Source organism: Squalius cephalus, assembly GCF_949319135.1.
Source record: "Squalius cephalus genome assembly, chromosome: 20".
Taxonomy (NCBI): Eukaryota; Metazoa; Chordata; class Actinopteri; order Cypriniformes; family Leuciscidae; genus Squalius; species Squalius cephalus.
The window spans coordinates 27,487,071-27,514,922 of NC_137141.1; the positions used below are offsets into that span (position 1 = coordinate 27,487,071).

At 37.9% G+C, this 27,852-nt stretch overlaps 2 protein-coding genes across 9 annotated transcripts in view; both read right to left on the minus strand.

Moving 5' to 3' along the window:
- The window catches only part of dtnbb (dystrobrevin, beta b), a 47,808-nt gene extending 38,581 nt beyond the window's left edge, over positions 1-9,227 (minus strand). For 3 of the 7 annotated variants that reach the window (XM_079852880.1, XM_079852879.1, XM_079852877.1), the window contains exons 1-3: positions 4,315-9,226; positions 2,008-2,060; positions 1,052-1,119 (exon numbers count right to left, since the gene is read on the minus strand). In XM_079852880.1, coding sequence (XP_079709006.1) covers positions 1,052-1,118 — 67 coding nt within the window. In that variant the 5' untranslated portion in view covers position 1,119; positions 2,008-2,060; positions 4,315-9,226. Of the gene's footprint in view, positions 1-1,051; positions 1,120-2,007; positions 2,061-4,314 lie in introns of all 7 variants that reach the window. The other 4 variants (XM_079852878.1, XM_079852876.1, XM_079852882.1 and 1 more) reach the window with 3 other exon arrangements.
- Positions 8,512-27,646, minus strand: asxl2 (ASXL transcriptional regulator 2). 2 transcript variants are annotated; one of them, XM_079852873.1, is made up of 13 exons: positions 27,627-27,646; positions 27,390-27,549; positions 22,088-22,170; positions 20,472-20,580; positions 19,845-19,989; positions 15,363-15,481; positions 14,822-14,939; positions 14,499-14,639; positions 14,259-14,419; positions 14,043-14,139; positions 13,442-13,547; positions 11,798-12,431; positions 8,512-11,255 (listed from the first exon to the last, which is right to left on the minus strand). In XM_079852873.1, the coding sequence occupies exons 2-13, from the start codon at positions 27,444-27,446 to the stop codon at positions 9,363-9,365; spliced, it is 3,663 nt and encodes a 1,220-aa protein (XP_079708999.1). In that variant the 5' UTR covers positions 27,447-27,549; positions 27,627-27,646; the 3' UTR covers positions 8,512-9,362. The 2 variants fall into 2 exon arrangements, with proteins under 2 accessions (XP_079708999.1, XP_079709000.1); XM_079852874.1 differs by lacking the exons at positions 19,845-19,989; positions 20,472-20,580; positions 22,088-22,170; positions 27,390-27,549; positions 27,627-27,646 and adding an exon at positions 16,216-16,338.
- Between the last annotated feature and the right edge of the window lie 206 nt (positions 27,647-27,852).

A 27,852-nucleotide genomic window follows, 5' to 3' on the forward strand; every position in this document is an offset into this window, starting at 1 on the left:
AGCACGTTTGAGCTTCAGCAAGAACCAATGAGGATAATCCTCGTGTTACGCAGCACGTTTGAGCTTCAGCAAGAACCAATGAGGTTATTTCTCCTGTTACGCAGCACGTTTGAGCTTCCGCAAGAACCAATGAGGTTATTTCTCGTGTAACGCAGCACGTTTGAGCTTCCGCAAGAACCAATGATGTTCATTCTCCTGTTACGCAGCACGTTTGAGCTTCAGCAAGAACCAATGAGGTTATTTCTCGTGTAACGCAGCGTGTTTGAGCTTCTGCAAGAACCAATGAGGTTATTTCTCGTGTAACGCAGCACATTTGAGCTTCAGCAAGAGGTTTGTTCTCACACGTCAAGCAGGTTCAGCTGAGCTTCTGTTTATGTTCACCGATCAATGTTTAAATGTGAATAAAAGCCTTAATAAAATCTGTTCATAATATAAAGTGATCGAGTCTCTTCAGAAAATATGGGCTAAGCCCCTTTTTAAAGTGTCAAAGTCTTAGTTGCCTAGAGACTGTCTGGAGAGTTCAATGGAGGGACAGAAAGCTCTCAGATTTCATCAAAAATATCTTAATTTGTGTTTCGAAGATGTTACTGGTGCGATTGCTCTGTTAGTGCGGTTCATTTGAATAAGCGTGAACACTGCCATCCAAACCCTGGTGAGCACCAAACAAGCGGACCCAGACCCCTGAAAACATGGGTCTCAGTCACCTTGCAAACGAACTCTGGTGCTGTTCGACTAAATGATAAAATTTTATTTTTGGGAGATCTATCTTTTCAGAAATGTGTATTCTATGATATGCACAAAAATGCTCTCATACTTTGTGAATATATACAGTAAAGCAGCTATGTAATATTTGTACTGCATAGTTTTAATTTGCCCATCAACCTGGTTCTGGTGTTTTCTCAAAATCAGTTTTGCCTTCCAACCAGAGACGAAGATTGTGCCAGTCAATTGCCCTGTGGCAGTGAAGGGTTAATAGGATTCGACAAGGCCTCTGTGTATGCGTGTGTGGTGAATTGTGCAGGAAATGTTGTTAACTCTGAAAGCAACTCACTCATCTCCATGAAGAGCTGTCTCTTCTCCACCATGGACTTGCTGCTTTTACTTCCCTCTTCAATCATTCTACACAACACAAACAGTCCATTTAATACCACAGCTTAACCACGGCCTCATTACGAACACGCAACTCACACTAACAACAAAAATCACAAGATAGCATTTGAATATGTGCCTGCAAATATTTTAACTGTATTTCATAAATAATTTACAGAGAAATGTAAATGTAGCAATTAGCAATGTACAGCTAAAAAGAAACAACAGCAATACACCTATTAAATTAATAGTTTTAATCAAGGCTTTAAGCAAGACTCAATCTATATTCCATATTCATATTCCTGGATCAACATTCCAATCAACCAATCAGCTCAAATTCTATGGCTTTTTACTAGCATGGAAGTTTGCATATGAATTAAGTGTTGTTGAGCTAATTATTAATTTAACCAACGTTTAAGTTGTTAACTTTACTGCTTCGAAATACATGCTGTTAATTAAAACACTGTAGAATCATTAAGTTACTGTAAGAATAAAAACAATATTATAGCTATAACAGAAAATAATTTCATAACCGCAGTGAAGCCTAAATGACAAATTAAGTTGTGTGCACATGCCTTACAAAGCATAAATCTGTATCCAGATTTCAGAAGAATTATTTTGACATTTGTAATACAAAATGTTGAGGTGTCTCGTCTGTCAGCTGATATTCGCTACTGTAATGAAGATGAACGTAACTTTTAATAAGCAGGGGAAAGTCCCAGCTTTAAACAAATAACCATTTAAATGTTTAGGACGTTTGCGTTGTAAGAATATACAGGTTAGCACTAAATTTTCTGATAGGAATGTTGTTCGGACAGGAACATGTTTTAACTTGGCAAAATCACGGTGACTGACTGGCTTTAGCAAACTCATGCATTTCTTCAGTACATGGAAACCCCTGAACACTCTATTACTCACCTGTCAGGTTGGCTGGGACTCAGAGAAGGTGATGCAAAGGAACCAGGAAGCTCCTACATAAGGAAAAACATTTTGATGTTGACATCTGGGGAAATACCCCTCCCCTCAATCCAACCCACACACAGATACAAAAATAAACCCTGGAATAAATCCCCAGTTCACAAAAGGGCATTTGAGTTCTCTTGCTCTATGCAAGTGCTGATTATGTATGACAATAGTGTCTGTACAGGCTGCATCCTGAGAGCTAATGAAACAAGAGCTGCAAAAGAGCCACTTTAGAGACAGGCAGAGAACACATCAGCAATGAAGGAAGAATTCGTACTATAATGACTGTGAAAAGGATTACTATAATATATAATAGATTAGCATTTGCGGTGAATAAAAGTAATGTGCAGAGACAAGAACAACTTAATGACAGTGTGTGTGTATACAGTATATAATGGATATAATATTTAAGTAATATGCAGTTATTATTGCTCTCAAGTAACTAGTACTTACATCATCAACAAAGCATTACATCAGCTGTAAAGTCACATTTACTTACTTTTTCCATAAGTGGAAGGGATTTTTAAAAAAAATTCAACTGACTCAACTTGTGAATCGTTTCAACAAAAACATTCATTTACTAATTCAGTGACCATTTCTGCAGGTTACAAGTTGTGTGAGTGATACATTAACCATTCACTCACCCATTCACAACCTTTTTAAACAAGACTTTTTATAATTAAAAAATGTGTAGAATCTACAAAGAGAGTGTTTAAATATAAGCGTTTCTAAAAGTTACAAAAATGCAGATTTATTTTCCCAAAACTGCAGAGCAAAACTTAAATCATGCGAAACATTCAGTTCATCCACGATCAAGTTGATTCATAACAAAATTTGTTGTCCTGTTCAGCTGTGAGTCTTCAAAACAGCGACTGGATTAAGAATAGCATATTTCTATTTTTTATTTTAGGTCTACTATTTCTGCCAAATCTTTATCTACCATATATTTATATACAGAGCTTTTTCAAAGTAATTAGCCACTCAGCATTTTCACATCGATACCATGGGGAAAAACTGCCATTTTAGGTATAGATCCATTACACATGCGTTTTCTTTTTCAACTATTTATGCTCACGTAAAACATAACTGACCGTGTTTACATGAATACTTGCCAAGACCGGCATTTTGACATTATTTTGTGTGTGTATTTGACTGTTTAAGTGCAATAAGCAGCGAAAAAGAACTCTTTGGGTGTGAGCACAAAATCTGCAGGAATTACTAAAATTATGCGCAATAGGCACAATCCTACGACCAAATTCAAGCCCTGCAACACCAACAATATTCATGCGGAGCAAATGTAACGAGTGAGTGAGGGGAGGCGGGTTTGTGTGTCAACTCGCTGTCGGAGAGGTGAGAGCGCGATAAAGCGCAGATGGTATCGTGTCTATTCTGCATAAAATGAGTTAGTTTCTTAGATTTTAGTATCGATATCGAAAAATCTATATTTTTTGACAACACTACATTTGCTATTGCTGTGATCTCATGTGAGTGACAGCCTGGGTGTCCCGCCCTCACACCAGTAAACACATCATAAGAGAAGAGAAGAGACGAAAGAAAGTTATTTTTGATTAAAGATAATGAGGGCATGTGAATAAGAATATGCACAGATAAATCATTTATAATATTGCAATATTGTCCATTTTGATTTCATGTTGACTTTAGTGACAGGAAGGCAGTGGGAGAAACTTCAGTGAACCAAAAATATATGAGTCAGTGCATGGAAGTGAACAAGATTCGTTCACATACAAGATTCGCTCAAAGGCACCGATTCGTTCAAAAACACCACTAGAAAGCATTATGTCATTCCTGACCGTAAAAGACACTGCTGACGTTATGACTTCTGGCTTCAAATCATCCCGTCCGTTTTGCTAGTCTAATCGCATCTTGCAGTGCTACTACTGAGTGAGTGAATGTAAGGCCCACTGTAGAAGATAGAAGTAATACACCGCACCTCTACAATGACTCGCGCTTTGACGTGACTCAACGTGAGGATTTTGATTAACCATCGGAAATACACTCTGTATAAACACTCATAGCCTATTTAAAATAGCAATACACCCACAATGACAACGTGTAAGCATAATGCACACTGCCTTATTCAAATTTTTAACTCTATATGTATTGAATGTTAAATAAATAAGATGCTATCAGGTGCATAAATACATATAGATCCACAAGATGATATTCTGAGGACGCGTTTGGTCGTGTGCCCTGTTTGTATTTGCATCTGAATGTGAAAGAATCATAAGCGGATGATCTTACCAGCGAGAGGAAATCACGCAGGTCGCGCGACCATCATCAGCATCTGATGAGAGCGATCAACGGTCTCGCACTCGATTCCTGGCGTATCATCATCATCTTCATCATAGCTGTCTTTAGTTCCACTTGTTTTTTGGGGTTTTTTTTTTTTTTTTGTTAATATAGACTTACAATCACCGACCTAATAATACGCAATTTGGTAGCGCTGCGCTTCCCCATCGTCACATTTGTGCCGTGGTTACCGTTCGTTCCGTTTGATTCGGTCTTGTAGGAACTGCAGCACAGGCTGCGCGAGCGCTTCTCTGAGCATCAGCCAACAGCAGAGGACAGCAGAGCACTCCTGCCTTTCCCATTACTGGTGCATCACTATTGCTCTTCATATGCACGATTATTACAAAGCCATTAGCCGACCGTTAGTTTTATGCAATGCTGTGCAATGTGCTTGCTCAAATATTGAGCAGCTGTATGCATTTATGCTTATTATGTCTACGTCAGACACATAAAGAAGATGTTTATATATCTAAAGGGCCTTAATATAGTGCTAAACAAAACAGAATAAAAGTCCTCTAACCTAGGCATACATTGTTAAAATCACAACAGTGTAAAAACTGATCAGTTGACTTAACTTAAATAAATTGAGGAAACCCGCTGCCTTAAAATTATTAAGCAAATAAACTTCATGTGTATTGAAAAAATGAAGTTATGTGAACTTGACAATTCCACATAACCTTTTTTTTTTTTCAATTGCGCATTAAGTTTATTTACTACTTAATTTTAAGGCAACAGATTTCCTCACTTTTTTAAGTTAAGTCAACTGATCATTTTTACAGTCAATTTAGCCTATTATTAATGGCATATTCTTTAAACTGCATGTGAAGATTTTATGTAATGTCATGTTTTGATGACATGCAATTTTGATGACATTTTGGATGTTATATGGCTGGGTTTATATAAAATGTATAGTTCCAGTCCAGAGGCCAGTTGCATAGATTTAGCCACTATGTTAAGATTGTTTCTTAAATAACTAGCAGTTAACCAAGAGATAATCTGTCTAACTTGTCCAATTCAGATTAGATTGATCTACCTTTTTATGTAACAGTCTTTAATTAAAATAATATTTTAGTGAAAATTTGTGCTCTTAATATTTTTAATAATTACAAAGTAAAAGTAATAAAAGCTGTACCATATTGAAAATCAGCTGAATTATATCAAAAATACCCCATCACTTCATTTGTTTTACAGCATTTTATTCATATTGTTTCTTGATAAAATACACTTTGCTTACAAGTGCTGATTACAATTACTATCTTACATTCACCTTTATTTTACATAAAATATTTGACTTTTAAAACATAAAATAACACACACTGTGTTCTGGAATACCAACACCTCCTGCACTAAGAATCACAATCGTCTTATTTCACGGTTCCGCAGGGGAAAACATTGACTCATTAATTACAAATCCGAGTGTTTTGTAAAATGTCACAGGCATATAAGGTTGGGGACAGAGGCAGTGGTAAGTCATGCATTGCAACTCTATCAAATGAAATGAAAGCAGTAAATAAACAACGACAGTCAACCACTGGTGTTTTCAGGTCTGACAAATTAAAATATTTCCAAAGACCCAAATATCAGTTTTTAAAGATTGAAATCAGTTCTAAGGCCTATTATAAATGGAAGTATCACAGTTATGTTCAATGAGTCTCTTGAATGTTTATATGCTGCATATGTATATATATGTAAATGAAAGCGATAATTTACCCATTGAAAACCAGTTACCCGAAAAACAATCTCACACCCAAAGACATTCAGCACAACCCCACCACCACGCTAGTAAATGTTATTCATACAACACAAACACTATAACCAGATGGATTTTTTTCTTTCTGTAATAAGCTAGACTTCGAGTAATCAATAAAGTGAGCTGTAAGTGTCACACAGATATTATTAGTCAATTAAAAATCCACTGTGAGGGAACATCAATTCATTGCAGGCAAAACTAGCCACACATAAAGACTATCACAAGGGCCCTGGTACAAAAAAATGTGTAAAAAGTTTGTACACTTAGTTCAGACAAAGGTATACCAAAATGGGACAGCCAATATAAAGATATAGTAAATACCCTGTTTCTTAAATGTTTCGTAAAATGATTTGTATATAGACTTCTTTTTATTAAAATATATTACTTAAAATATATTACTTTGCTTAACTAGACAGACATTTAAAACAACAATTGATTATCTAGTTACCATAAATTGACTTTGGTATATTACCAAGCAAATCTTATCTAAAATTCGTTTACTTTTCTATTGCCTGGAAGGCAGACGATTAAAAAAAGACTAACTCAAAGATGCAACAAGACTTTTTTTTTTTTTTAAGATACAGTACATAGAACTATTGGTATCAAAATGTATCTGTTTAGCAGAATTGTTTCAGGACAGAAATTGAACATTATTTCATGTTGCAATATGATTGAAATTATGATTTATGTTGGACAGTATTTCTCAAACAAAACCCCAATCAGACAAACGGATATGTGTAGGCAAGATACAAGAATGCTTTGTAGAAAATGTTTGTACATCTCAAATAAAGTCAGTATTTACAATATAAAAAAACTTCATATAACCTCCCTTCTGAGTGTTTAACTTCATTGCTCATATAGTTTATCCCTAAAAACTAAGGTTACTGGGAATACCTACTATTCCAATTAGAGGCAATGTCATTCATGTGACGTAAACAACTCAAATGATTAGACACAGGCTATTGAAATGATTAAGACCTGTTTTTTTTTTGTTTTTTGTTTTTTTTCTCCTGAGAGGGTACAATAGATTATTTGATTAAGAAGTGCTTTAATTCTCTTTATCCTTACAAGTCATTTTTTGAAGGTATAGCAAAGGTAAAGTCATTTTCTGAACATAAAAAAAGTGCAACCCTAATAAATCCTATTTTTTCTGAAGAAAATGATGTAAGGGGCAAATGCTCTTAATTTTATAAAATGTTGTAAATATACAAATTATTGCCATTATCAGCATAAACCTGTTCTTACATTCTTCTCTAAAGTGAAACCCACCAATGTAAGAGAAGTGCAAGCCTGTTAACGTATTTGACAAAACTCCCTTCTCTCCCATAAATAACTTTTAACAGTACCATATAAACCTAGTAACAAGGCAGGTTAATATATTAGGTTTACATATTCACAGTAATTCTGGAAAGTAATTGGTATTTCAGTTGTGTGGTTCTTTGCTTGAGTCACAAAGGCTAAAACCAACCGAAAAAAATTTGTTTTGCAGGAGAAGCAAACACTAAATATTGATGTTATATGTTTCTAATCCAGCAAAATAGTGTGAATTGTGTCTAAAAGATTCATAATCTGAGGGGTAGGGGCAGTGGGGGCATCATTTTTAACATCTACAAAAATAGTAGTATATTGATTTCCATTTCTGAAATTGTTACAAAAATATTAAAGAAAAGAAACAAGCCTTAAATATTGCCACTATTCAGTATTGAGTCTAAAGAAAGGTGCTCAATGAATGAGAGGAAGAATTATTCGGCATTGCACGATACATGCCTCATATTCAACTATTCTAATTGTCTTTGTGCTGTAAAGAAATGGGGCAAAATGGGGCAAATTCACTAAACAGTTGCGCCACTTTTGAGTGCTGCATTTCAGCACAAAAACCTGCATCTTTTTCACTAGCCATTCGCAATCCAGTTTAACCAGGCGCTTAAAGCACTGAAACGGGTGTCTGGATTGCAGTAGTGCAACCATACTGAACAGTCCAAGTAAAGCTGGCCATATCACGGAAGTCTGCTGCATTCTCCACAACTAAGTACTCAGAACTAGAGGTCTTCACGGGTCCACTTGGATCCAAAAAACTGAGGTCCGACCCGAGCCGGTTCAGGTCCAAAACTTTGACGAAAACTTTGGTCCAAAACTTTGACGGACACAGATCGGGTTCGGTATTAGTGGCCTCGGGTCTTGGGTAATTTAAAATAAATATGCTTTTTCAGAATGGACCCGAGAAGACCTTAATTCTTTTAAACTATGTCGGGTATTTAACAAAATTTAATTATTTTAAACAATTCTAATACAAGACTCACTTTTTCTAAGATCTCTCTTAATCCATGCTTCTATGTGCAATGGACTCTATCCACAGTTGCTCCAAATCTTTGCCTACCGTTTCAATGAGCACCGTCAGCATGGATTTTAGACTCACTGCTTGCAAGATCTTCCATGGATTATGGTGAGCAATGTCAACTGAAGTGCCATCTCTCACACCCTCTAGTAACAAGGAGAAAGGCTTTAAATCGGATGTTTCGAGTTATGTCGACAAGTTTGAGGGCAAGTATTCTCAAGCTAACAAGCTAGCTAGCTTCATTTGTAACAGTTTATATTATTATACGTTTAGTTTTCTGTTTAACCAATAATATAAAGTATTAATAAATAAGTAAATAAATAAATTAAAGTAATGGAGCAGTGGCCAAATCAGTCAGCAGGACACCATTTTTCCTGACTGACTGCGGGGCTGCAGGCTGTGAACACATCAATGCCGATTACATTCGGGTCCAGTCAGGTTTGAAAATAAATGGCGTAGGGTTGGACTCGGGTCTAATTTTATCTGGTCTAACTCGGGTCGGGTTTTTATTTTAAACAAATTAATTCATGCACGTCGGGTTTGGGTAAGTGATTCGGGTCGGGTGCAGATTTTAGGACCCGAGAAGACCTCTACTCAGAACTGACTTACAAGAACAGCACTTGTAGCTGGCCATGTTTACAAGCAACATTACCTGATATGCATAATTCCTTTCTTGAATCGGCCACTAAAATAGAGCAAAATGTACGTGCAAATAAGCAGCACTATTAGCAGGTGCAATTCATTCTTAGTGAATTCCCCCCAAAGAATAACAGCACAACAGTCTTTCTCAAATGACAATGGACACATCGGACAGCGAGAGCGTCATTGCGGTACTGTTGTAACATTTCTGCTATCCTCACTGCAGTGATTGTTTTTTTGAATTAATGAACGTGTTGCAGTTTATCCTCATGACTATTATCGTACCACCAAACATGAGACACATAGTTTGGATGGACCAATGCAATCATCATGACAGAATGCGCCACATCCCTTGCACATAATCATGGCCTTCAGCCGACAGTAGCACTTTGATTGGACGTCCTCCATCCCAGAGGTTTCTATGTAGGCTTGCTCAGGTGAGGTCTCACCCTGACCGCTCTGATCCAGTAAGTGACCTGCAGGTATGGCAGTGACAGTGACTGAAAAAGACATCATACCTCCACTAGCCGTTTCACCATCACCACTGCAAGACACAGTAGGAGAAGTTGGAGTGTCAGCCATGCTGTGGTTCAGTGCATTAGGGACAGACATGCTGATAGTGCCACCATACTGAGGTCCATTATGGGCTTTCTGAGACATAAACGTGCGTTGGTGACAGTCACTTAACTGATATCGCTCTGTTTTATCCTGTATACTGCTGCACATATCAAGCTGTGTTCTTGAGCATATTTCTTTGGTTCTAGTAGAAGTGCTGCCTCCTCCTTTGCTGGATAAACAGCTCACTGATGGAGATTCAGACTTTATATCAGAACAGGGTTGGGATGCCAAACCATCATCTGGTTTATTGATGAAACAACCCTGCTGTTCCACTTTGACCCTTGGGAAATTCAGGTGCCCTTGAGAGGTGGTGTGAAACCCTGCAAGTGATTCTGTCATCCCTTTCACACTCTCCTCTGCTTCAATTTTCTCTTTCTTCAGGTTAGCAAGGGCAGAGCTGGTATTACAAGCTAGGTGCGGCCGTTTGCTGCTCTCGGATACTCTACCGTATGTGGAGACATTGAGGAGGTAGTGTCCTGTCATAGCTGGCTTAGATAACCTCTTCCGTCCAAAGATTCCTAGATGGACACTCTGGTCTAGGCTGCTCTCAAGGTGACCTAACTGACAGGATTGAAATTGAGAAGGTTGACAGTCTGAATTGGTGTGCTTCTGCTCACATTTGAGCCTTAGTGGATGGAGAATCTGGTCCTGAGTGCCAACTTTGACCAACTTGTCCATACTTCCGACTTGCATCACAGATGAACAAAAAGGAATTTGGTTCCCCAATTTACTGACATCTTCTTGGTTTGTTGGGCTATCATTTTTAAACCCAGCAGGGGTGGTACCAAGGTTCTCTTTATCTTTGGCAGATATGGCCATAGACTGAACCTCCACCTTGGCTAGTGGCTTTGGGAGGATCTTTTCTAATGGAACCTCTTTACCTTGAAGAAGCTGGGTGACCAGAGGATTGTTTGCTGGGATTGAAGAGATAGGTTTGGTCACTAACGCTGCTGAAAAAGGTGTCTGCTGTGGTCTCTGGTTTTGTGCAATTGTGTTTGACATAGTTAAGTTTCCTGCCTGACTTGAAGGTGCTGGTGTCCCTCCAGGACTGAGGAGGTTGTGTTGATCCTTGCCCATTGGGTTCAATGCGCACTGAGTGGTTTGCGACCCCATCAAAGAACGATTTTCTTTTAAAAAACCCTGTGCAGTGAAGTCTAGTACAAAACTGGGGTCTGTGTGACCAGTAAAACCTGAGGAAGGAGAGGTTTGTGAGAGTGTCACTGTGCCTTCAGGGGCCGGAGATTCAGAGCTTAGCTTTATAGGCGACACAGATTGACTTCTGCTGCTTGCTGGTGAAAAATCTTCAGACAGGGACCGAGCTGGAGAGGGTGTTGAGGTACCTCCAACTGAGCCGGTTCCTCTCGAGGAAGATAACCCGGCTGCTGCAGCAGCACGCTGTGCACGTGCTAACTGGGCTTTTGCCTTGATGTCAGCTAGAGTGCGCGCACCAGTGCGACCAGGCCGAATGCTAGGTGGTGTCAAGGGAACAGGAGTCCTTGGAGATACCTGCTCAATACCGGCAGGGGCAGAGAGAATTCTTGACACTGAGATCTGCAAAGAGAGAGTTTAAGTGTTACTATCAGAGCCAAAATTCCACTGAAGTTAACATTTAATGTCAAAAAAGTTCTTTCTGTGGAAAAACTCCATACCACGATAATAGGGTGTTGTAGGTGGTTGCCAGGACATTGCTATTGTGGTTACTAAAGGGTTCTGGGCCAGTTTTAGCATGCTGTTATGATTGCTAGAGTGTTCTCGATAGATGCTAGTGCATTCCAATGTGGTTGCAAGAGTGTTGCTTTGAAAATCTCTCCTCAACAAGTCACACAATATGTGTTGCAAATAAAGTAGCACAAATGACACTTATGAATACACTGGGTGTGACCCTTGTCAACTGCTTAAAACTGGCAGTAACTCATCAAATTGCACCTTATAGTGTAGACAGTATCAATGATTATAATGGGCTCTACTGGCTTTTGATGCATTGCATCATCACTCTCATCTGGTGTAATCAGGGTGTAACACTGCAGTTTAATACTTAGGGTGAATTTAGTTTTTTTTTTTTTTTTTTCAAAAGAAATAAACCTAAAACTTACTTTGAGAGGAGGTACTCTCTGTTCTACTTTTTCTTTATCTGTCACAGTGGATGACGTTTCTGATGAAGAGACACGGGGCTTCTTCTCTGTTCTTAGCTCTGTATCCAGTTCAGTAGAGAATTTTCTCTTCAGAGGCTCAGATGTGACAGTGGTTATTGGGGATCCAGCCTTATTGCTCTCCGTTATCTGTTCAGCGTTACCCACAGGACTTTCCTCTTTAGTGGTCTGTGTCTCCTTTCCTTTCGAACAGGTGACTACCGCTTCCAAAGGAGATGCTGGGGGCTTACATGTGATCTCATTCTCCAGCGTTTTCTCACTGCAAGGTTTGGGATCCACTGCTTTTTGAACAGAGGACTCTGAAATCAATTCTTCCTGTGTATCCTTCCTCATGTCTAAAGATAAACGTGATTGCTCTGAAGCAGGAGGTTTGACTGGCTCTTCAGGGAAGGCATGTGTTACTGTTGATTTCACATCTCTGGATCTCAACTCCATGTGGATGACCTCTGTCACCGGGTTTATCTTCTGAGACTCTTTGACAATCTCTGGCTTTCCTGATAGGACTGAGCTTTTAGCTGGTTCAGGAATGTCCATGGATTCTGTCAGCTCTTTGGATTCCTCTATACTCAGTCCAGAACTGAAAAGCAAGAAAAGACTGAAGATTAGCAAAAAGAATATCAAAAACAAAACATCACCATCACCTACGATACAGTAAACTAATGACCCACAACTAAATTTTCCGGCCTCACATTGATTGGATACCAAAATAAGGCATAGAACTTCATAACAGGATTCACACTGTAAATAATGATCGTGATTTTAATGGTAAAACACTGTAAAAATTGGTCTTCCTTTTAATATACAGTGAATAACTAATATATCTAACCTGTAAAATTTACAGTTTTTGGAAGTGAATAAGAACAAGTCATTGTATAATTAACAGTGAAAAAATGTAAATTGACATTTCCAGGATTCCCTGCATGACTCTTCACATATGATGTATTTTTGTTGAAATAACTAATTTATGAAATTATGTCTTAGGTTTTTCTAATCAGTTATGTATATTAGGGTTTAAGTTATATCTAACGTTCTTGAATTAATGTTTATTGCATTACTTTAGTGTCCTGTGTTACTATGATGGTGTTTCGTGCTTATGTGAACGACACTGTGCACCTTTTATATATTAGTATTTACCTTCTCAGCTTGTGGAAAAGCTGCTTGTGATGAGCTTTGATTCATCAAGTGACATTCTCATCACCACCTGTTTTTGGTGGTTGTCAGTGTATTACAAAGGTACAAAACAAATATTAGTACTTCAATAGGTTGGTATATTAACATAATATCAGTTAATTTTTTTTTTTTTTAACTGTAAATTTAAGTTAACTCTGTAAAACCTAAAATGTTGCTACCAGATTTTTTTGACACTAAATTTCTGCAACCACAGCTGCCGTTTTTTTTACCGTTTTTTTTTTTTTTTTTTTAATTATAGTGCACGATATATGTCAGAGGCACTTAATTCGGTGAGTGTGACAGACCCACAAGTAACAAGTGGCAATATTTCAGTAACAGAATTGTACACCCCCTGACCTTCACAATGTTCAGATTGTCTTTTTTCAGTATTTCCATAAGGTGTGGTGGCTGACTCACTGTTCACCATAGTAGCTCTCAAAGAAATGCTCTTTCCAAAGTTCCACCTTCTTTTCCTTCTCAATTTCTTGCCGCATTCTCAGTCTCAGCTCTGGGGTAAACTCACCTGAGAACACAGTTAAGCATAAGCCACATACAAATATTGCAGATAAATCTGCTTATTACAAGTTACCAAGTAACTTTTTCTTCTGTAAAAAGGTTTACTCCTAAATAGTTTTACTTTTTTCTTTTTTTTATATGTCTTTTGAAAAATGCTTAAGAATAAGTACATTCACGTTAAATGAAGTCTCCTTTGATATTGCCTCCTTATGGGGGCTTCCATGTTGAGATCACATGACCTGTTAAATACTACTTATTTTATCTCGATAACCACTCATTTGCTGGACACTTTCGGTTGTGGTGTGGAATAAATTAAATGGGAGTGCAAAGAATACCTCCAAATAGGGTATTTCTATAATTGTGACCAAAAACATTTGCTTATGTGTGTGATGCTGTATCCACACTGAGAGTAAAAAATGTCAAGACCAATGATGTATCACGCAGTGAAATTATAACAAAAATTTACTTAGTTCACATTTAAGACAAGAGAACAATAACTGACCCTCTGACAACCTCTCCTTCCAAGATTGTGCTGCTGATGTGAAGAATTCATTGTTCAAGGCAGAGCTGGTCACCTTCAATGCTCCATCTATACTAGCCTGCAACAAAGAGAGACCACTCAGCACCACAATTGGTTCATCAATAACAATCAGTGATTCATGATCCACAAAAACATACTGTATGTTGAACACAGCAGGGTTCTTCTGCATTTCACTACCTGCTGGTCAACATCTGGGAGCATCTTAAGAAGCTTCTGTTGACACTCTGTAGGCAACAGTGAGAATGTGTGCTTGTTGATAAGTGCTCGCAAGTTGGTGTTGACAAGGATGGAATCTGGTGTCTCAACATCTATCTCACACTTGGTACGCCTCAGTTGTCCTGAAAAGCCAAAGCGGTGGGATCAGTTACACAATCTCATGTGCTGACACAAATGGCATCAATCTGTGATGATACTCACTGGCACTGAGCCGACTGGAGCGCTGAGACACCTTTCGGGCACCAGTCGCGTGGCACACATCTGCTTTGACAGAGGAGGACGAGCTGGAGGTAGAGTTCTGTGGACTGGCAGGGCGGCGCTCTGTCTGTTTCAGCTCCCAGGCTACAGCAAACAGACATACGGTTTTATATTTCTTTTGTATTTACATAAACCATCAAAAGTTTGGACACACCTGAAGAACATGCTTTTATTTCTTATATCACAGTCAGAAAGGTCAAATTTACAATGAAAAATAGTGCCTAGTGAAACTGTAAAAATGCGGAAGTAACAAAAACAGTATGTACATGATTTGGAGGAGTCACGAGCCATGTCTTTGACGGTCTTGAGGAGCAGACGTGGGCTTGAGGCGTTGGGGATTCCACATTGCCGGCGTTGATTCCTCTGCTGCTGCTGTTTCAGTGCCTATAAATGAAGAAATGGAGAATGTCCATAAACCCACAGATTACCTAACATAAGTCATTTCTGTGTTGCCAACAAAGAGCATAGAGGCTCTCTCAACAGCATAAGGTTTAAACCAGTCAGCAGTGGTTATCATAGTGGGTTTATATAGTTTACCTTTTAATGAATTTTCTTAGGTTTTCCAACAATTAAGTTGTAATTTAAAAAAATATATAATTTAATTAATTATCCATATAGGCATTACCACATGGTTATTCAATATATAAAGCATTTTTATGTTGAATTTCAAGCAAAAAACGAACATAATGTGATATGCCGTTATCGTAACAAAAAATACCATGAAAATAAGTCCCCCTATGTTATTTGCAGCAATTGTTATTTATAACTTGAGAGATAACCAGTAATAAGAGGTGTAAATGGCAGCACCTGTTTGAGGGCCTTCTTGCTGTGTTTCTGTGATGGGGACATGAGTTTGCTGCTGGAGACTGACGGGGACGAACAGCGAGACTGTGGGGAGGACGGCTGAGACTGCAGTTTTGTTGGCACTGCGAATGATTGGAAAGCAATACATTGGGTATATTTGGACATCTGTACCACAAACACAAATAAACAGGCATATGCAAAAACTTAATTTCACTCTGTGACAACTCATTCAAGGTCAATTTAATACAAATACACAAGTTTGCAAATACATCGAAAAGTACACTATAAGTAAATTATTACTTTTAAAAATGTCTGAATTTTTTTAATATACATTTTCATTATAAGTTGAGTTGTTATCTTGCAGTAAACACTGCTTTTCCATGACCGCTATAATTCATAAATACACTTTTGCTGGAAAACAAATACATACTGTGTGAGGATTTGTTTACAATTGCCAACTGCAATCCTTTCTTCCTAATTTTTCCAAGACTATTACAAGTCATCTTGACCTTATGACACATTTAAATCAGCAGAATTCTCAAGTCAGAACAGAACCACCAAAAAAAATAAACAAATTATTTCACTGTAATATTATGAATGGTGCAATATAAATAAACTTTCACTTTAACTAATAGATCCATTCAGTCAACTAAAGCACATTTATAAAAAGTTGTTATGAAAAGTGTTTTCAAAAAATGCTTGATCAAACTAACTCTCATGAATTATATGCTACTGCTGCAGTAATTATTTCCTGGTCTTTGCTGAGTTAGTTTCTCTTTCTGACACAACAATCCTCATCTTCTCAATTCACAACATTAAAGTTTCATCAGCATATTAAGACGAAAGTGTTACTTACAGTACTTGGTTCTGCAGGAATTCACTCTATTAGAGTGCATTATTCTCAAATACTTAGTTAAAAAGTTTCTACAAGACAGCTTGAGGTAAAGCCTGTGTTTGTCTTGATAACTTCGTAATACTCTCAAATATATGAGGAAGTGGTATCAATCTTGCAACAACAAAAAAAGAGAGAGAAAAAAAGTAGAATTTCCTGTTTAAAGGGTGTTCTGCATTCAAAGAATATTTTGACTTGAAAAGAGCAAACCTACAATGTAAGGTCATTTATACACATATCAGAATCAGCGTATGAGTTGACATACATCATCTACATATTCATCTACATCCCATAACACATGAGTCTTGATATCTAACAGTGATCATGGGACCATAGGTTACTGATACATTTACATGCAGTAAATCCTTTATACATACACAGATATACTGTACAAATTTAACTACAATTTTATATTTCTTCAAATCTTTAAATATAAGTGACAGACCGATATATTTTAGCAACCAGGTGTCAGTTTCAAAATCTACTGACAGGTTTTTTGTTGAGTGTAAATGCTGTTTAAAATTATTGTTATTTTATAATTGTTATTTAAAAAGAAATTATGTGATCAACTTATTTTCTCTTGTTAAATTGCATTACAGTCTACATTACAGTATATGTTGTTTCACAATCATGCCCTGTTATATAGATCATCTGCACTGCTCTTTGCTCTTTAAAAATCATAACAGTCGACTTCTAATTAATATAATCAAGCGACTGGATATAATTTTACAAAATATAGGTATGCTTTTACTTTGTGTGGATGTTACAGACTGTCATGACACAATATACTTCACCATATAAAATATTTTTTATTATTAAAAAAATAAAAGAGACTTCTTTCAAAACCATTTTTAAAAATCTTAGCAAACCCAAACTTTTGAACTGTAGTGTATGTTGCATTTAAAGAATGTAAATTTATGTTAAAGGGGTGGTATAATGCCCTTTTCACAAGACGTAAAATAAATCTCTGATTATGTCCTCAGAGTGTGTGTGTGTGTGTGTGAAGTTTTAGCTCAAAATACCGCACAGATATTTTTATATAGCATGTTAAAGTTGTCACTTTTTGAGGGTTAGCAAAAACGCACCGTTTTGTGTCTGGCCCTTTAAATGCAAATATGCTTCTGCTCCCAGCACAGAGGGCGGGGTTTCAAGAGCTTGTGTGTTAGCAGCTCCTATTACCTCAGGCAGACACACTAAAATGACAGAAACTGTTCTGCCTTTTATGTTTAAACGGAGTCAGACAAAGATGGAGAGACTCAAGAAGAAGTGACAACATGTAGAATGCAACAGGACGTTTCTGAATGGTTAGTTGAATTTATGTTGCTGATGTGGAGTTAACTATCTTCAATTAGCATATTCTGTCATGATAATCTATAAATCGCTCGTATAGGAACTGTTGTGAGATGCACACAGAGTGACTTTCTACTGCATGTGAAAAGACGGATGCTACAGTTTGAGCTTACTCACAAATGTGCTTTGATGTGCGACTACAGCACATCTTCCTCTTCCTCTTCTCATGGACTGCGTGTTCCCGGGGGCGGGGTTTATGTAAATTTGAGGGTTGGTGATGTCACTAACACCGACTTTTTGTGACTTTAGCTTATTCACCGTATCCCCCAGAGTTAGATAAGTCTATACATACCATTTTCATCTCCGTGCGTGCCGTAACTCTGTCTGACGCACCCACCGCTAGCCTAGCTTAGCACAAAGACTGGAGGTAAACGGCTCCAGCTAGCATACTGCCTAGAGCCCTGCACGGGGCAAAACATCCAGCCCTAACCGAGACCTGGCCCGTGGTGTTCAAGCCCTAATCCGGCCCCAGCCCGATAACGATTACAATTTTTAAGCCCGAATCCGACCCAAGACCAACATCAATATCACTTAAAGCTCCCTCTGACACGCGCTCTCTGATGCGCACTGTCTCTGCTAGACGCAGACACAAACGCACACGCTACTAGGTAAAATTTTATTATACGCCTCAAACATAACTACCATCACCGACAATTATGCCCACAAATATTAATACAGAATGTCCATTACAGAGAAGCATAAGCATGCAGTAAGTTATAGAATATTATATAGCCAAATGTGATCCAGCAGTAAATAAAGATTTACGACCTACCTTTTTTTGATGTCAAGTAACTTTACTGAAGAACAACGTTTCAAAGAACTCTTCGCCAACTGGCTAACGTTAAATAATAATAAAAATATAATAAAGAAAAAAAAACTGAGGCTCATTCACTGTTTATTCGCGAGTGTTGTGAAGAAAAAGAATAGCATCCACTGTTGAAGGCTTCAGGCTCATTGTTTGTTGTGGTAATCAAATCAAAACTCTTTCAAAATGCAGCTTTTCCTGAAGTATTGGGAACTTTTAGTAACTCCCCACGCTCCAACTTCTCCCTAATGCTCTCCATGGTCAACTGTCACCTAATGCATTGAACGTGCGCCGCGTTACTCGTGTAATCGCATATTGCGTTGCATATTTATAATATTATTCATATAACAATATTTCATACAGTAGCCTGCGCTCTGCATGTATATTATGGGCACGATGAAAGGAGAAAAGCTAAATGAGCCCGAGTCCGACCAAAGCCCGATCTGTAAAAAAAAAAAAAGACCCGACTGCTCCCAATAAGTGACAAAATAACGCCAAACATTTTCCTATTTACATGTTGTGATTTGTATAGTCACAGTGTGTACAAATAACAAGGTCACATGAGACACAGACATCTTCTAACCGTATACATAGGGAACTATATTCTTAGAAGGCGAAGCACTGCTACTTGGGCGGAGTGATTTGCTCGCAGCACTTGAGAAGCCCCGTGGTGAGGAGCAGAGAGTTCGCTCAGAGATGGAGTAAATCACTCCGCAGAAGTAGCAGTGCTTCGCCTTCTGAGAATATAGTTCCCAGTATTTATACGGTTAGAAGATGGTTGTGTCTCATGTGACCTTGTTATTCGTACACGCTGTGACTATACAAATCACAACATGTAAATAGGAAAATGTTTGGCGTTATTTTGTCACTAATTGGGAGCAGTATGCTAGCTGGAGCCATTTACCTCCAGTCTTCGTGCTAAGCTAGGCTAGCGGTGGGTGCGTCAGACAGAGTTACGGCACGCACGGAGATGAAAAAGGTATGTATGGACTTATCTAACTCTGGGGGATACGGTGAATAAGTCCCAAAAAGTCGGCGTGTTCCTTTAAATCAAATATCTCCCTTTGCTTTGAACTTTGAGCATTGTAACTTTGCAGATGTTGTTTATGCTCAAAAAGCAACATTACACACCAACTAAAGTTAGAAAAGTGAAATCATACTCAACCACCCCTTTAAATGTTAAAATACTTTGTCCTATTCCAGTTTAATATACAAGAACAAGCCTTTTGTATGGTATTTCATAAAAGTGGAAGTGCTAAAAATGGAAATATATCAAAATATTGTTCTGTTTCAGTGATCCAAGACAGGCCTAACCAGTGGCATGATTTTGGAGTGAAACTATCTGACCAATGACAGACAGGGGGAACGTTCGGGTGCAGAAATGACACACTTTGCTCTAAGTTTGGCTATTCAGAGCTAATAAAAAAAAATGTGGTACCTCTCCTCTTCCACCTTTCTCTGCGTCCATCTTTGCTGTAGGTAGTGGTGCTGGTATTTTCTGAGCATCGGGTATCAGACATGTTATCACTGCTGTCCTCTGAATCCTCTTCTGACAGTTCCTTCATCACATCTCCAATGTCCTTCTGCTCACATACAAATACAAACCATACTCAACAGATGTCAAACACTAATGTGCATAAAACAGCTCACTTGAATCTGATCAATGTTAATTTATACATTTAATAAATCATTAGGAATGTGTAGAGCATAAATATATAGGAATTTGCTAGTTTCAATTGAAACAAAAAAACACATCATTGACAAGTGTGGCTTGTTATAGTAATGTTAACGGAGCATTAATTAATTATAACAGCAAATGGTACAGTAAATATTCATGCCATTCAACAGAGCTGTAGTAACTTCAGAAAACAGACAAGAAATAGGAAACCGGCATTTACATTTACTTTTATTCATCATTTGCCACTTTTATCAAATGCAACTTACGGTGCATTCAAGGTATACATGTTATTAATATATACCTACATTGTATGTAAACCGTTTGTAGTACATATGAAAGCGCTGTATAAGTGCCTCATTCATTCATTCATTCATTCATTCATATTACCTTCAGTGTATAGACTCCCATTCGACCGGGGACCTTGTAGAAGATCCCTTCATCTCCACGTGAGTTTGTATGGAGCATGGCATTGAGACAGGCAAGAGGGGAAGTCCCACTAAAAATAAATTAAGCAAATTAAATCAGTCACCATCTTTACACAAATGAAAAGCAGCAACAAAGATCACAGTTCAGTGGTTGGTTTCCAGATATTTGTGCATGAATGTGAATATAAATTTAAATTAAAGGGCCATATTATGCCCTTTTACAAAGTCTTGATTTTTTTTTTTGTGGGTAGGGTGGGGGGTGGGGGGGGTCCTACTAGGATAGGTTTTTATGCTTGAATATTCAAAGACATTATTTTTCACATTTTACATTGTTGCAGCACCTCTTTTCCTAGCCTGTCAGTAACGCTCTATTTAGTACCTGTCTCTATGAAGCCCCTCCTTCTGAAAAGTGCAATGTGCTCTGATTGGTCAGCTGGACCAGTGTGTTGTGATTAGTCAAATGCTTTGTGTGTTTTGAAAATGGCACACACCTTACCATAACCGTGAGTTTCAACACTAGTAACACAACTCAACCAGGCCTCGCACCTTTTTTTGCGTATGCCTTTGGCGGGAATTATTTAAATGAGGAATATTATGATGTGTATGTTAACGGAAAAAAAAACTCAAGACTGCAATCGAGGCGTTTCAGGGAAATGGCGCTCACTGAAATGGTATTGAAAGGGGGTGATTTCTGTTGTATTTACAGTATATACTATTATAGTTTATTAATATTTTGAATTAGCTTTTATTTTTATATTTTCTGTTTTCCTTTTAATATTAGTTTAATTATTAGTCATTTCTTTATATGCTTTTGTCAATTTTATTATATTACTTTTTAGGTTTAATTTATTTTTATTTCAGTTTTGGTTTTAGTTGAGTTTTTGTTTATTTCTAGTTAATATTTTAGTGCTTAATTAATGTCACCAAAGCAACATTTCTAATTTTATTATTTTATTTTAGCTTTATTCCAATAAACAAAAATGCTTTAATAGTTCTACATTGTAGACAGTTTTGTTTTGTATAATTTGTTTTTCTTAGAAAGCAATTTTTTGAATAAATAATCGTAATGATAAGCTTAAGGAGGCTAAACAAGCATTCAGTACATAATGAAACATCTTCAAACAGAGCAAAACTGCCAGAAGCACAACAAGCCACTAGCCATTTCAGAGGACAAGCACTATGGTCAAAGCCATGGCCATTAGGTCCTCGCTCTTGGGGTTTACAGAGACCCTTTGCATGCTGTCAACTGGGGACATGTTAATAACATGCATAGGGATTGGCTAATGGATTTAAGTTAGTTGAGGGGGGGAGGGTGCACTACTGTATAATCTTACCTTCTGGAAGACAACAGAGAAATGAAAAAAAAAAAAAGAAAAGAAATGTGATAATTAGATACTTTGCCACATTAAATTTTGCTTTGGAAAAATAAAACAAAAGACAGTAAATAAAACATAAAAGGTATATGACCTGGTACAGTTCAGGGGAAACCTGCACAATCTGAACTAGAATGTTTGTTTGATAAAGAAATTGCTATTTTAATAAAGAAATACTCAAGAAACATCTGGAGAATGACCTCACCTTATCTCCTTGAGCCTTTCTCTCTGAATTACTTGCAGGATCTCTTTATGACTCATCGGTGTGTTGGGGTACTTCTCGAGCACCTGCGAACAGTATTACGGGAACAAGTGAACAATTCAGCAATGACTCACTATAGCAGTAACCGCAGAGAAAGGATGAAGTAGATGGAAATGATGGTCAGTCTGAAAGGAGGTTTGTTAGACAGTAATGCCTTTGAATTCTATCATTAATTGACCTCAGTGAAGCAGACAATCCCGTTCTGTGAAACTAACCTAGTTCTTATTATTGGGTCAGAGAAACATGTTAGTTTGGGTGAGATACTTTGAACTACATTCAAAAGTGGTTGTATTTTGAGAGTATGGGACACGCAAACAGACCATCTAATGCGGTACTCCAAACTGAACTTGTGTCATATCGATCACAAGTTCAGTATGGAGAACCGCAAGGCTCAGTATTAGGACCGTTGCTTTTATTCCTGTACATGCTACCCTTGTGAGATATCATTAGGGAGCATGGCGTTAGTTTTCAACATTACGCTGATGATACTCAGCTCTATATTTCTTTTTGCGCCCTGATGAAACATACCAATTCACTAAATTAACAGAATGCATCACTGATATAAAATATTGGATGATAGGGCTGGGCGATATGGAGCAAAAAATATATCTCGATATATTTTGCTATATCTCGATATACGATATATATCTCGACATCTTTACAGGAAAAATAACCCCCCAAAAACTACTGCAAAAACAAATATGCCAAATACCACAAAGTCTTTTTTTATTGACGTGCAAATAGGTAGGCAGTTCATGTAGGAACAAAGTGCTTCTGTGACATTAAAAAAAAAAAAATCCCTGTATACAAAAATAATAATTTAACTGTAAAATAAAGGAAGACATAATACATATTGCACTATTTTTTAATAAACCTGTATAGAAATATCATTACTAATTTTGGCAAAAAAAAGAAAAAAGAAAAAAAGCCATATATCCCCCCAAAACTGCACAACTGTAGAGTAAAACATTAATTTAAAAAAAAGTGATCAAAATGCATCTAAAAATTGACATGATTGTTACAAAATCACACTGTCTGGGGCCTCTGGGGAACTCAGAACAACTGCTAGCATAAAGTTTAAGGTAAAAATAGCTGCCATTAAATTACAGTATCTTACTACTATGCAATTAGATAAACTGTTCATTCATTACATCACTTTACCTCTGTCTTTATCCACCTTTATTCTCTTCTCTTCTTTTTGACACTGTATATAGCAGAATAGGTAACTTAGGCTAATGCTAATTTATAATGTGTCATGTAAATTCGGCCATCCGTCACAATCAGGAAACTTTCACCGTATCTAGACCTTGCGCGAGCTGCCAGGCCCGTTTCTACAGGGGAGCATTTTAAGTGTGAGTGCGCCCTCAAACAAAAGCAATGCGGCGAGAGGCGACGCTACACAAAAAAATAACCAACAACAACTGATCGCGCGCGCGCGCTGTTTCTGACGCACTTCAAGCACTCGCTGGGCGGGGAAATGTTGTGCCTGACCGGACTCGGGGAACTTGGTTGAATGAGACAACACGCGAGGGGAGGGGGAACAAAAGCAAGGAGGCGGAGGAGGGCGGGGGCGAGCGCGAGCACAGCACAGAGAAGGCAAACAAGCAAATTGGCGAAATCAGAATTAAAAACAATATATCGATATATACGATATGTCAAAATCCATATCGAGTTTAAAAAATATCTCGATATATCGTAAATATCGAGATATCGCCCACCCCTATTGGATGACTAGTAATTTCCTACTACTTAATTCTGAAGAAAAGAGATTCTAATTATTGGACCAAAAACCTCTGCATGCAATAACCTAGAATACTGTCTAACACGTGATGGCTGCTCTGTCAAGTCTTTGTCGTCAATTAGGAACCTGGGTGTGCTCGTTGATACCAATATTTCATTTGAAAGCCACATTTCTAGCATCTGTAAAACCGCATTTTTCCATCCTAAAAATATCTAAATTACGACATATTCTCTCAATGACAATGCAGAAAAGTTAGTTCACGCATTCATGACCTCAAGGCTAGATTATTGTAATGCTCTACTGGGTGGTTGCCCTGCACGCTTAATAAACTCCAGCTGGTTCAAAACGCAGCAGCTTGAGTTCTTACAAGAACCAGGAAGTTTGACCATATTAGCCCGGTTCTGTCAACACTGCATTGGCTCCCTATTAAACATCCCATACATTTTAAAATCTTGCTAATTACTTACAAAGCACTAAATGGTTTAGCCCCTCAGTACTTGAGCGAGCTCTTAAAGGAGAACTCTGATCAATTTTAACATTGAGCTCATTTTTTTGTAAATTTGGAGTGCTGTCAGTACAGAGAACAACGACAAAAATCGGTGTTGCCTACACCGTGTTATCCTCTTTTTAAAATTTGCACCCTGACGACTTCAATGGGGCAAGTTTTAAACCTGCTTTTAGCCTCTTAACATCCTTGATGTGTCATTACAAGCGCACAGCCATGTGAGTGATTCCTTCAGAGTGAACACGGGTGAATCTGACTGCAGTAGATGTGAAAGATATGAATAAAGGTGATGTTAATTCAGCCAGCGCACATACCTGTATTTTCTTCCTGTTTTCGGTCGAAGTCCACAGTAATCGATTGTCGAGTTCACGCGCGTGATCATAGGTAACTAAACCTATGCGCGTGAACTCGACAATCGATTACTGTGGACTTCGACCGAAAACAGGAAGAAAATACAGGTATGTGCGCTGGCTGAATTAACATCACTTTTATTAATCCTTTTCCTACTACTAAGCACCCAAACTCTGGAATAGTCTTCCTAGCTTTGTTCAGAAAACAGTCACACTCAGTCAGTTTAAATCTAGACTAAAAACACAACTCTTTAACCTGGCATACACATAACACATTATCAAATTCTATTATTCAAATCAGTTAAATGATTGTTAGGCTGCATAAATTAGGTCAACCGGCACCGGGAACACTTCCTATAACACCCGATGTACTTGTTACATCGTAAGAAGAATGGCATCTGCGCTAACATTAGTCTGTCTGTCTTATCCTTATCCTGAGGTTACCGTAGGCAGCCGGATCCGGTCCATATCCAGATCAGATGGTGGACCTGCACCTAGACACGACCAAAACGCAGCCCTGAATGTCAGCACAGACCGTATCTACAAGACAATCCCATGTGAAGGCCTCGTCGACATGACAGCCATCGGCACAGATCCTCAGCAAAGACCACAAGAACCAGACAGGTCCTCCGCACAGACCCTATGGCCAGCTTCGGCTCCATACCGGCGGGATGAATCTGATCTTCAAGCAAAAGGAACTAGATGAATATTTGAATGCTACCGATCCCGATCTGAATTCTGACTTGTGATGCAGCCTGAATCATAATCACACCGTGTTCGTTTGCTGGCCAGAAAATATGTCACAGAATAATAATCTGTCACATAAATAATTATTATGTCACAGAATAATAATAATGATGAATAATAAGATTTATAACATGCATTTAGAAAATAGAAAGGGTGAATTTTCATTTTATGTTTTACTATGTGTCCCAGTTCATTGTACTTTAAACCAGGGGGTATTCCAGAAAGCAAGGTTATCTTACCGTCAAACATTTTTCAATCTTTTCGTTTAATAGGCTAATCTTTACTAACTGTGAATAAGAAAAATATTGTTTGTTTGATGCCAATTACTTACTTTAAAAATGTATTCCGTTACAGTTACAAATTACTTAATTTTAAAAAAAGTATTCAGTAATGTAATCCAAGCACCACAATATTAAAGTAATGTAATCTACTTTATTTTGGATCCACACATCACTACGGTCAGTCAATATAGCGTTATTATGTCAAAATACTAATTTATTTCGCTTTACGTGAAACAAACCATTGAAATCCTGATAGTATTCCGACTTTTTACAAAATGTAACTATAATCTGTTTACTTAGTTTTTTGACGAAACTGTAACGAATTAGTCACCAGGTATTTGTATCCTCATTATTATGTTGTTACATGTACAGTATTCCATTACTCCCCAACCCTATCATATATAAATATATTAGAATAAAATAAACATCACCTTATTTTAATAGTGCTTACTTGCTTACCCGGGTATGTCACATAACCTGTTTTCAGGAATACCCTGGCCCCAGTCAAGTCATAAGCATTTACACTACTTTTTATTTAGATTTTTATTATTTCTGCTGTAACTTGCATTTCACTTATTACGAATAGGACGGTTTTTTATTGTAAAAGCATGTGTCCAAGTTCATTGTACTGTAAAGCTGTTATACAGTCATGACATAAGCATTTTCAGTTTTATTTGCATTTCTGCTGTAACTCTTTCGATCATTACGATTAAGACAAAGAGACAGTTATTGGTCAAATGTGTGGTTGAGCTGTTGACCCGGACACTGCGAGTTGGAGATGTCCAAATCCACTCGTTCGAGAACCGCTGACTGATTCAGACTAACAAATAGTTAATTCAGATTCGTTAACCGATTCATCAAAAATATCCGACTGAAGACAAACAGGTGCATGATCAAAACCTGTGAATATATGTGAAACTTCAGTCTGAAGTCCTGAAGGGACACTTGTATCTCAGAAGACAAGTTCAGTTTCAGTGTCTCGCATATTACAATCTGGGTCTAAAGTTAAATGCAACAGCAATGTGGAAAGTTCGTCTGAAATCAAAATACCATTTCAAAACAACGATTTTAACGACGTCAAAAAGTAAACATGCTCTGTTTGACAAACTCGCGGTCTCTAAAGACACAACATGTTTAAGCGGGCGGTGATTCTAACCGTTTACAGCAGAAAACACTGAAGATTTCATAAGCAAAAAGTAATATTACAGTGTCCTTGACAGGTTCATGAAAATACTGGGTTATTTTTGTGGGTTAGGTGAGCTGAGCTAAGCTAACTGGCTAACCAGCGAAGTGTCACTAGTCTACATAAGCGCGCTAAGCTGCCTCGCGCTTGCTAGCAACTGACAAGAACGTCATGCTACAGACGTTTCATCAAATCACTTCCCGGATCAAAAAAGTTCCCAAATGTTACGTAAATATGGAGAAAACCAGTTCATGCATGCGTTATGTCATGCTTTATAGTGTATGGATCTAAATGCACTTTGGCAACACCAACTGAAACCAGGCCCCGAAATGCATACGCAATACTTCGCCTACACCAGCGGGTCATGAACTCATAAACACAGTTGTACAAGTGGGAGCACAAGGCGTAAACAAGCTCTCAAGAAGTCCTCTGTTTTACCGTTTTGGCGGCCTCTGCCCACGTCCTCCCCTTTTTCTTCTTCTGTCTCTCCCTCATGTCGGCGGTCGGTCGCGAAAAATCGACCAGGGTGCTGTAGAAAGTGTTGATGTTGCTTTAGTTACCGTGCTAGACCTGCCATCTCTGCCATATTGGGTTTTTACTGTAACAGACAAATCATGTGACCCTCTGGGAAACGTCATTTTACTGTACGATGACAGTTCAGGGGAAACCACCTACCTTAGGCTAGTACTCTCTCTCCATTGTTTTCATTTGTATAAACGTTTCAAACTCCAAACAAGCACACACGCTTGCACATAGTATCACTTTTAAGCGTTTATACCGATTAAATTACATTCAAGGCATTTTGCAGATGCTATATCATCATGCATTTACAACATAAGCTTTATTTTCACATGTTAGATTACAGTGGTCAACAGAAGGAACATATATTTAAAAGTTAGCC